Genomic DNA, 12,292 nt, shown 5'->3' on the forward strand with positions numbered 1-12,292 from the left:
ATTTGAGAGGGTTATAAAAGTGGTTTCAAAGGTATTGGCGTTAGCCTATTTCTTAGGTTCAGCGGTGAGTACATGAGTGTTTATTTTACTATCTATCAAACTCTGCAGATAAGTTACAAACACCCTTTTATAATGGAAGATGTATTTCACCATTATGAGTACATAATCCTGTAAAAAGGTCCCCAAATTCCAGAAAGTTAATCTCTTGTCTTCCTAGATTAGAAATTGAATAATAAGTTCATCAAGTGGAAAAAAAATTATGTATGGCTCTCCAACTGCATTTAAATACAGCAACAGCAGTAACAGCCATGGCTGTAGTCATCTCTTCAACCTAATTAGTGATGGCAGTTGAGGCAGATTAGCAAAGTGAGCCAGGAGACTAGTGACCCAGGTGTCGTCTTTCTTCTGTGTTGTGTGCTTTGCATGTTCAATCTGTGCTGTGTTGGGGAAGGGAAGCCGAGAGAAAACCCAAGTGCTAACAAAAGTGAGAGAGAAAGACACAGAGGCAGAAAACTGAGGGAGAGAAAAATTTTAAATATGCTTCACATTTCTTGAATTAATTAAAAAAGTGAATCATAAACCAGTGTTTAACTTACAACTTGACTGTGGATGAATTATTTATCCAGTTGAAACACACAACCTATGTTCATAACATGGAGCTGTTTTGATTACACATCTTGAATGGTGAATCTGGGAAATTACTGTACTAAGGGTCCTGAGAAACTCCATCAAACCTGAACTCATGATTTTTCTGGATGAAATATTGGAAAGTAAGTCAGTTCTCTGTTTTTACACTGGTTTTTCCAAATCTAATTATGCTTCTCCAAAGCTAGTCCTGAATTTGATGACCACAATAGCTAAAGCCAATTATTTGACCTAGAGCTATGACGGGAACTACACTTTGCAGTAAGACTTTGTACAGATGTACCCATGTCTCTTGCACACTCATCACTTATAACAAATTGATGCTAAATCAGGTTTCACAAAGTGTTAATTCTCATAATCAGTTAGAATCACTGTGTATCCCTAAATTATTGGACACTTCTAACACATTCTACTATGCGAATTAATTGTAACCTAGAGCTACAGAAATGGTTGTAAACAGGGTGGTACTGTTTATATGTTACTCTTGTGGCTTGAGAAAGGTAGCAAATTGTTTGCTACAAAGACTTTTCACTAACACTGAGGAAAAGAGAATCCACCAGTTTTCCCCTTTTGGTGCAAACATTTTAATAGTTATTGCTGTTAGGTTAGAAGAAATGATTTTCATTTAGTGAATTTCAACTTAATATCACAGGATCATGTCACCACATCATCCCTCTCCTCTTTGAGTCCCACCAGCCCACTCCAACAACAGCCAAATTCATCTGTGCTAGACTAACAGTTACAGAACTTTAGAACTAGAAAAGATTCAAGATATCATGTGGTTCAACCCAACAAGAAAACTACATTTGGCATGGTTGTTAAATGAAATTTCTTTTTGAAAGAAACACTAGAAAAACAAAAGTAGCTTTTCCCCATAGACAATTATTGAGAAGGGTTATTAGCTCCTTGAGTTTGAGAAAGAAGTCACTCTTTAAGTGGCTGAATTCTGCACGCGCACACACACACAAAATAATAATTAAATCAGCTACTTTCAAAGTGACAGGACCATGCAGCATGGAGATTATAAAGCAACAGCATTTATAAATGTTGGCAACTAGTTGCACACCAGGAAACCAAAAGCAATTTATGTAGGAATTTGGCATCCTCAGTTCTCTCTAAAATTCCATGACTAATTTCTCAAGTAGCTTTATTTCTCTCACTTAATCACTCTACTTCTAACTTCACAATACGATGAGAGCATTTGGTTGCATCCAATGCTCCAAAGAGATCATGGAATAAAATGTGTCAGTGAGGTTTTTAAAAAGGCTGATTCTGTAACTAACAATGGAACAAATTACAAGATTTAAATGGGAAAATGTGAGATAAATTAGTTTTTCCTCTTGTGTCCTTTCAAAACCTAGAGACTATTGTTCCCTTGCTTTTTTGTCACTCCAGTACTACTTTTCTTAATCTAGTTATTTTGAAACGTATTCATAATGTCTGCCATTCTGCGTCTGCTATATTTCCTTCACCTTGCCCCAAATTTTTGTTCTCATCAAGTATATTTATCAGTCAGCACTTTCAGGGCTTCAAGATAACTTCTTCCATTAAAAAAAATTTATATTTGATAATAATAATAGTCCTTTGCATGAAGCTCTTATATACATTATCCCATTTCATTCTCAAAACAAAGTAGCAGGGTTAATATTTAGATTTCTATCCTCTAGAGGAGAAAAGAAAAATCTCCCAAAAGATAAGTGGTCTGCCCAAGATCACAGCTAAATAAATATTTGAACCAAGAATGGAAGTCAAACTTCTTTTCACTACGCCCAGCATGATTTCTTAAAGAGCTCTTCTCTTCAGATGAATCAGTTAGTCTCTGGTCATCACTCCTTCTCTATTGCCATCTTCACTTCTACTTCTATTTCCATGCAATGATGTTTAGGAGCTTGCATACAAATTGCTTCTGACACAATACTAACTACAAGTGACGTCTGACAATCTCCAAAACCCTTATAGTGCTTGACTTCCTATTGGTACTTAGAAACAACTGGGACACTTACATGGTAATAATATGGAACTGACGGAACAGGTTTCTGGTACCTCTGCCAGCAGGAATTCAATTAGTCTAAAGAGGTCTTCCCTTCCCATACCTGAGAACAGTGAATCCATGACTGTCTCTGAATATTTTGTCTTATTATCATTCTAAGTGACTGCAGTATTTAGGTTCTGTATGTCAGACCGAGAAAAATAACATAAAATTTTAATTTACATTAAAACCATAGTCAATTACTATAATTTCTATCAGTCAGGGACCAGCTAGCAAACCCCTCCAGGTAATTTAAATTGAGGAAATTTAATACATAGGTAATGACTGATGGAAGAGCTGAGAAGCCAACAGGGGATGGTGAAGCAACCAAAAGATTAGCAATGGCAAGAAACCACTACCACTTCTAGGGCTGGAGGGACAAAGGAGAAAGTCTTATTACCAGAGACTAGAAGCCATGATTACCGGGTGGGAAAGCAGAGGCTGTCTAGTGGGGAGCTAAAAGCACAGTGGAAACCAGCCACTGCAGGAAGATGCCACCCAAGGATAAGCTAGTAGGGGAGAAATACCCTGGCTTCTCCCATTCTTCCTCTCTCCCATCTCCCTTCCCCTACCCCCTCCTGGGCCTCCAATGGAGCAAATCTACCTGGAAGCTAGTTGGAAAGTAAGTCTGAGACACATAGTTTATGGGTGAGGAGTCGAAAATGAATATTAGTACAATAGACAATGACCAACTCACTTCCCAGGCATAAAAGAGAAATCTAGAGCTGTAAACTGATTGCTAAATTATGTTCAATTTACTTTTCTTTTATATAATGAAAATGATCTGCACATCTCTGAGTAGCCTAGACATTATAGCACTTGGTACATAATGTAGTTGGTTAGGGAAAATAATGCTAAGTATAGAAAGTGATGCAGCATAAGTACCATCATATTTTCTCATTACACACTTTAGCAACAATAATGGATATCATTACATAAAAATATGTACTATAATCATACAATTTATTTGGACTGCATAAAGGATTTGCTTAGCCTGTCTTAATATATTTATACCTCTAATTACATATCCATTATATAAGCATCCATTCAAGACCTACTATGAGGCATACAATTTACTAGTCCTTAGGGAAAAAAACTATTTTCATAAGACAGGGTCATATCCTCAAGAACCCAATAAGATAGGAATTAAGAATAAAGTAAATGAAACACATAAAACATAGATATGATTGAGAGGAGCACACAAATAAGAAAGTAATTCATTTTTCCAGGGGGCTAGGAGCCAAAAAAGACTACATAAAAAAGAGGATATTTGAACCAAATCTGAAAAGATAAGGAAGAATCAAAGCAAATGCTATGTTTCTCTGAAGGCTTCCCAGGCTCTTCTCCCATACACACAATGATCATTACAAGCATTGCTTACATATCACATTCTGGATCAATTACAATGCTGAATCATCCGCTTACTTCAAGAACATGTTTAAAAAGAATCCCTCACATTTCTATCCACTAGACATTGCAAGAAACCTAGCAGAGATATTCTTAATTTTAAAGATCTTCCAGCATTGCATGCTATGGTGTTACCTTCTTTTTCTGTCATTCCCAATACTGTCCCCTTGCTATCCTGATCCTGCTTGCTATATACTACTGAATATTTTATAGCAGTGGATCTTTGTTCTAATTTGTTTTCTTTTCCAGTACAACCCAAGAGCCATATAGACCTGCAATTCACATTGACCCAAATTCCTTGAGACTATATTGAAAGATTTTCTTTGAACTCCCACATTTGGAAAGGGATTTAGATAACATTTTATATATTGGAAACTCTGCCCTTATCCAAGATGTTGATGACCTTCTGTTATCCACTCCTTCACTGAAAGATGAGATACCTAAATCTTACGACTCGTGTAGACCATATGTTACAAAGCTTCTAAAAATATATATATGGTGATGCCTGTCTCAGCTTCGTTACCTGGGACATTACATACCTATACCAATAAAAGTGAGGTCATCTTCTAGGATAAAAACCAGTCTCATGGTCCCAAGGTCCACTTAAATTTCACAAATGTCCACCCTCTTGGGCTCAGCTAGCTACAACTTACAGAGCATATTGGATATGCTTCTAACCCAAAGCTTCTATTGCATCCAATTTAAACGAACATCCCAGAGCCATGACCTTTGTCACAAGAAGCCAAATAGTCTTTTTTTCTTCTTTAAACAAACCTTGTAGAGAACCCTAGCACTAAATCTTCTTGGTAATGATAAGCCTATATATATTTACATTGTGAGGAAAAAGAAACTATTTTAGGTGTGAACACAGATTCATGAAAACAGAGAATGGCCCACTCTTTAGTATGAGTCAGTTCTGCCCCGACCTCTCTGACTATAGCTATTCCCCACACAGTCACAGCACTTCTAAAGACACAATCATATTCTAATATTAGCCTAACAAAATATGCAATTTTATTCTTCTCTGCAAACAGAGAAGGCTGGGCTCATATTAAATCCATTCTGTTTGCTCCCATTTCAATGCGAGGGGAGTTTCATAACTGTCTTACAGCCCCTGTCTACTGTTCAAATCCAGTATTAACTTCAAAAACTTTTTTTTTTCAAAATTACTGACCTCATATTTTATGTAGATTTGCCCTGTTGGTGGACAGAAAAAAGGTGGGTTTGGAATATGCAGCAACATGAGAACGTAGAAAATTCTTCTTTGCTGTCTATTCTTGCTTACCCACATGGCTGAATTTATAATTTTTGGTCTTATTTATGACTATGGACAATGCAGGAAACAATGAGAGTTCATCACCTCAGTAGGTATAAAAAATGTTTATTTGTTCATTCATTGATGATCTCTTACACATTATCATATAGCTGTCATAAAGTGTTTTGCTCTCTAAAAGACTTAGGCATGGAAATGCTTTGGTTCCCACTACAGCCAAAGTAAATGCCATTTTCTCTTTCTGGGTCCAACTAGTTGCCTCTGAAAACTCTTTCTGTTGTTGCCTTACTCTAAGATTAGTCCTCAGATTCAGGATTAAACAGAATCAAACAAACAAAACTTACTAATAGGGTGACTCTTTTTCCCAAATTTGTACAGGCCCAAGGATCTTCTTCATCTTGCTTTCATGGCCTATGGAATGAAAAAGGTAAATAAAAGTGATGACAACATAAATGACAGATACATAATTGATATGTGAGTTTTGAGTTTTTCTAAGTTCGTCTATCTTGTCACACCTGCCTCATTTGTCAAGCCTACACTTTAGGAAGTCCAGTAAAGATACGCTGTTCTATAGAAGACCACAATGAACTCAAATTCTGATAGTCCATGCTTTTTAAAGAAGAACCTATAATAGAAGAACCAAATGACTTTCTGGATTAAGCTTTTAGAGCCATGTCATCTCAAAACATATATCCTTGCCCATGGAGTGACGTTTAACATAAAACAGAAATTTCTGAATGGAAATAATACTGGGAAATAACTTTTTCAATGTATAGAGTCAATCAAAACATCAAGGATATAAAGTCTTATCTTAAATCTTAAAAACTTATTAATGAAAACACAACTAAGTGTTAAATTACAACAAAAAATAGTGGCTTTTCAAGCTATATTACACAAATCACATGGCTGTAGACTACTTCAGCTAGTAAAGGAGTGTGTAACCTTATTGGAAAGAATGCTGCACACATTTTCTACATGAGTTAGAGTATAACCATGACCTAGCTAATGGTACAAGAAAAGAGACCATCTAATCACAACAGAATTAATTTTGGTGTTTGAGTTTCCAGGTAATGATATGACAGGAAATGGGAAAGGAAGACTGTATAAGATACATAGATAATTCTAAGGCTTACAGTCAGGTTACATGCAAGTGGTACTAATAAAATATGACTTCTTTGCACTATTAAAGAAATACCACATACCTTGCTATATCAAGGTGGTATAAAATTTTTACAATGTATCTAGAAATGCAATTTAGGATTTATGACAAAGGCAAGAATGCAATATAGTGGAGGAAAGGTGATTTTTTTCAATAAATGGTGCTAGATGGTTAGAATATCCATGGAAGCAAAAACAGCTGAACCTCTACCTCACAACATACACAAAAATAAATACCAACAGATTGCATATGTAAACATAAAATGTAAAACAATAAAGGTTTCTGGAGAAAACATAGAAGAATGTCTCTGTGACCTTGGAGTTAGCAAAGATTTCTTAAACAGGACACAAAAAAGCATTAACCATGAAATGTAAAAAAGTGGACAATTGGACTATGTTAAAATTCCCACTTGGTGTCAGAAATAACCATTAAGAGAATGAAAAATCAACCAGTAAGGGAGGATGCTATTCACTATAAATATATCTGACAGAGGAGTCATATTCAGAATATATATATTTTAAAAACTCTTAAATATCAATGAGAAAAATACACACAACCCAATAGAAAAATGAACAAAAGACTTGAACAACCACTTCATAAAAAAAGAATTTAGAATGGCTAATAAGCATGTAAAAAAGGTGCTCAACTTCATTAGAGACATGCAAAATAAAACCACAATATAATACTACCATTCTCCCCCACCTCCCCACCTTGGCCAAAATGAAAAAGATGAGAAATACCAAATGTTGATGAAAATGTGCAGCAACCATTTTGGAAAATAGCTTGGCAGTATTTACATAAAAGTTGAATATGACGTTATGTTTTGACCCAGTAATTCTAATCCTAGATAAATATGCATGGGTCAACAAAAACATGCTCCAGAACGTTTCGCTACACTATTCCTACTATTCCTAAATTAAAAATAATACAAATGGCCAACAACAGTCGAATGGGTGAATAAGTTGTGATATGTTTAGGCAATGGAATATCAAACAGGAAAGAGTATAAAGAATTCCCAACTACACACAACAAGGTAGCTGAAACAAGTATCGAGTAGAAAAAAAAAAAAAAGACACAAAAACAGTGTATGCATTATGAGTCCATGTATATAAAGGCTGTTAGAAATCTAGGTCACAGTTACTCTTGGGACATGAGGCAAGGAGGACTGGAAGGGGGCATCAAGGGGGGGCTTCTGGAGTCCTCGCTGTGTTCTAGTTCTTGCTCTAAACTCAGGTTACATGGGTTTATACAGTTCGTGAACATTTATACAGATGTATCTAAATTAAAACGTTACAATTGAAACAAGTAAAAGAATAATGACGACAATGGATCAAACATTGTATTAAAACCATTGAGAGGGGCTTCCCTGGTGGTGCAGTGGTTGAGAATCTGCCTGCCAATGCAGGGGACACGGGTTCGAGCCCTGGTCTGGGAAGATCCCACATGCCGCGGAGCAACTGGGCCCGTGAGCCACAACTACTGAGCCTGCGCGTCTGGAGCCTGTGCTCCGCAACAAGAGAGGCCACGTTAGTGAGAGGCCCGCACACCGCTATGAACAGTGGCCCCCGCTTGCCGCAACTAGAGAAAGCCCTGGCACAGAAAAGAAGACCCAACACAGCCATAAATAAATAAATAAATAAATAAAATTAAAAAAAAAAAAAAACATTTAGAGCATAATGAACTCCACTGCCCCACCCCCTCAGCCATGCGCGCGCACACGCACAATGAAGTGAAAACCTCATTGGCTGGGACTAGGCGGACACTTCCGGAAGCCGTATCTTAGCACCGCCCCTTCCGTCTGCTGGTTATCCTGCCTTCCCGCCATCCAGCCTCCACGCCATCCGGCCTCGCAGCTTCAGCCCCCCTGGACTCAAGCCCCCGAGGCAGAGTCCCTTGTGCTTGGCGGTACCCTCTCTCCCAGTCTCCGCCATCAGAGCCGGCTCGCTACCCGCCGCCATTATGAACATCCGCAGTGCTCGGCCAGACGACCTGATGAACCTGCAACCCTGCAACCTCCTTTGCCTTCCGGAGAACTACCAGATGAAATACTGTTTCTACCATGGCCTTTCCTGGCCCCAGCTCTCTTACATCGCTGAGGATGAGGACGGGAAGACTGTGGGCTACGTCCTGGCCAAATTGGAGGAGGACCCAGATGATGGCCCCCACGGACATATCAGCTCCCTGGCTGTGAAGCGTTCACACCGGCGCCTCGGCTTGGCCCAGAAGCTGATGGGCCAGGCCTCCAGGGCCATGATAGAGAACTTTAATGCCAAGTACGTGTCCCTGCATGTCAGGAAGAGTAACCGGGCAGCCTTGCACCTCTATTCTAACGCTCTCAACTTTCAGGTTAGTGAGGTGGAACCCAAATACTATGCAGATGGAGAAGATGCTTGTGCTATGAAGCCGGGTCTGTCGCAGATGGCAGATGAGCTGACGAGGCAGCTGGAGCTGAAGGAGAAGGGCAGGTATGTTGTGCTGGGCTCCAGGGAGAACCAGGAGGTCCAGGGCAGCACACTTCCTGGTTCCGAAGAGGCCTGTCAAGAGAAGAACCTGGCCACTGATAGTGACAGTGACAGCAAGGAACCCAGCGAGTCCACGGAAAGCCCCCGTGCCCAGGACAGCTCAGAAGACTCAGACTCCACCTCCTAGAGCCTGCTTAAGGTACGTATTCTCTCTTCCCTGACCCAGTCCCTATCTCCCCTAAATTCCTGCACCATACCTGGGTCAGCCCAATCCCATCCCATTCTAGCCCTGATGGGTTTCACTGTGAAAACCACATGTTGACCTTGGGGAGGAGTGTAGAGTGGGTTGGGGGAAACTCATTGCTCACTATTGGAAGTTAATAGGACTCCATGCTGAAAGTAGATTACATTCAGTAAAAGAAACAAGCATTTATCCTGCCTTTTCGGTATGAATTGTATTTCCGGGTGTCCACATAGTCAATGAAAGAAATTTCTTCTTTATAGAATGACAGCTAATAAAGACAGAAAGAATGACAGAATTATAAAATTGCCATTTTGCAACTCTTGAAATAATAGATCTAGCCAATTGTCAATGACTAATACCATTAGGTGAAAGTTGGAGCAGTTTGCAATGATGGATCAGACTGGCAACTGTTGAAGTCACTGGTCAAGTGTAACATCACTATGAAAGAGACAAATATTATGTGCCTCCAAATGCAATAGGAAGTGCACAGTGACACCTATGAAATATTCTTGCCAAAAGAAAATTTTGTGTGTGTGTATAAAATTTATCTTGAATTCAAACAAGGCCTTAGATCTAACTACCATTTTTATTAAAATAAAATAATGATAATAATAATAGAGGGACATGTTAAGCTACAGTCTCTACAGAACAAATAACCTGGTATCTTCAACAAATAAATGTCAAATAAATGTTTTAAAGAGGGAGGAGGAATTTATCTATTAAACTTTAGAGATATGTTGACCAAACACAACCATTGTGGAGACTGTTTGACTTAAACAAACCAAATATAAGACATTTTGAGATGACCAGGCAAAATTTGAACATGGACTGTATATGCTATTAAAGAATTGTTAATAATTTTGTTAAGTGAGCTAAATGGTATTGTAGTATTATGTTAAAAAAAAAGTTCTTATCTGTTAGAGATATATATTGAAATAATTAGAGTTGAAAGAATATGAGGCCTAGAATTTACTTTAAAATAATCCAGCAAGAAAAAAAAAAAATACTCCAGCAAAAAAAGGTCAAGGCAGGGGGAATAGATAAAATAAGAATGGCAACATGTATAATTGCTGAAGTTGGGTAATGGGTACTTGGGGGGTTCATTATGCTATTCTTCACTCTTGAATGTATGAAAATCAACATGAAAAGTCAAAGAACAAAAACAATTATGGTTCTTCCGACTACACCCTAATACTAATACTAAGCAGACACTGAAAAGTAGTTTAAAAAGACTAATTTCCCTTAGGCTCAGTGTAGAAGCTTTAACTTCCAAACCTACTCTCCTTACCCTTACATATGAAAAAGGCAGCGACTTTCTCATAACAAAGTCCAGTCATGAGTGACACACACTGCATATAATTAAAATAAATGCTGTTTGATTAATTTACTCATTCATAAAAATGTGTATATGACTGGCATGAGGCTTGGCGCTTGGTATACACCAGTGATTAGGACAGGCTGATGTTTACATTATACAGCATCTTATCTTCGTGGTTATTGGCTTCTCTTCAGTTGTTACACTCTACCTGAGTAATATTTTAAGTAAATGAAGATAATTGGAGATTGCTTTAACACTGTATATATATAGTTTTATATATTATATATATAATTTGATGAATTCAAAAGCACTTAATATCTGATGTGAGAAACAAAAATAACTGTCACCCTAGTAGGGAAAAAGAAAATAATAAATAGTAGTAAGAAAATTATTGTGTGGCAGTTATATTACTGTAATTGAACTTTATTTCTAAGATGAAGGAGTTCTTCCTTGTACTTAGCAAAACTGTCCTTCCATGTTAGTATCCTCTGAGACATCTTCACTGGCTCCATCTAATCTTTGGTCCTCACGAGTCCCTTCTGGGTCCTTTCCAATCAGAGGCCTCTTCAGGTCTCGGGTGCTCTCTGCCATGTTTGGGCCATTTTGGTAGCAAGGGTATTAGTGTGTCTAGGCTAGTTGCCCTAAAAATTAACCTCCAAATCTCAATAACTTAATACAATAGCAGCTAATTTCTCACATCACAGTCCAATATGAGTCAGCAGGGTGGTGGGGATGTGAAGGAGAGAGGAAAAGAAGGGCCCTCCTCCATGAAGTCATTCAGTACTCCATCTCTTCCTTAGCCCTCTTTGGCAATCTGGTGAAGCCTAAGGACTCCTCAGAAAATTGTCTTTTAATGGCATGAAAATCTGTGAGATCACAAAGGAAACCAATTTTATTGAAATACTGTTACCAAATTATTTTATAATAAACTTATGTTATATATGTGCCTTTTTATTAGCATATGTAATAAAAAAAAGTCTAGCAGTGGGTCTAATATTGTTACTTAAAAGCAAATTGAGTGTGAATTGTATTTTGAGATACCTCCAACAGCTGTAATATAATATGAAAATACCTGTGATTTGTATTGGTGATAAAGTCACAAGTATTGCAAATATTACTATTCATTGGGGCCTACATTCATAACTGAAGGAAATGCTAAGGTTCAGTTAGAGGTTAGGGAAAATACAGAATTATTTTTGTTCCAAATCCAAGTTCATGGTTCTCCTCAATTTGATTAATGGATCCCAGGTGAAGAACCGCTGATTCAATGCTGTTTTCTAGAATCGTATGTCCTCTACTGGTTCACATACATTCAGCTTGCAGATAAGGGAAGAGAATACACACAGAGGTTCACATACGTTTTGAAGGTCAGTCCTATTTTCCCTACTAACTGCAGGGGAGGCTAGGTAATGTAGTTTAGCTGTATGCCCAGGAGGAAGAGGAAGGAGTTCTGGGAACCACACAGCTTAGTTTCTGCAACAATGGGAACCATCCTAGTGGTGCTCTGGACTGTGAGAAATTCTGCTTCCATGTCCAGCTAGGAGCTTGGGATTACTCTGCTGCCCGCCCTCCATAACATGGCACAGGGAACTCTGTGCAGCTGTCTAAGGCTGTCTGCTTAGTCACATGACACATAGGTCTTCTGCTCTTGCACAGACCTCGGCATGGGAAACTGGGATCCTGCCACCTTGCTGCCTTTAGATCTCTTGTTAAAGCCTGGACGAAATGACCCCTCTACTTGGAAATCCCCCAAAT

At 38.3% G+C, this 12,292-nt stretch overlaps 1 protein-coding gene across 1 annotated transcript; it reads left to right on the forward strand.

The window, feature by feature from the left end:
- The first annotated feature begins 8,457 nt into the window (after positions 1-8,457).
- On the forward strand, positions 8,458-9,162 carry NAA11 (N-alpha-acetyltransferase 11, NatA catalytic subunit). The gene has a single exon (XM_059924012.1). The coding sequence runs from the start codon at positions 8,473-8,475 to the stop codon at positions 9,160-9,162; it is 690 nt and encodes a 229-aa protein (XP_059779995.1). The 5' UTR covers positions 8,458-8,472.
- Positions 9,163-12,292: the final 3,130 nt, after the last annotated feature.

The sequence above is a fragment of the Balaenoptera ricei genome, chromosome 5, assembly GCF_028023285.1.
Source record: "Balaenoptera ricei isolate mBalRic1 chromosome 5, mBalRic1.hap2, whole genome shotgun sequence".
Lineage (NCBI taxonomy): Eukaryota > Metazoa > Chordata > Mammalia > Artiodactyla > Balaenopteridae > Balaenoptera > Balaenoptera ricei.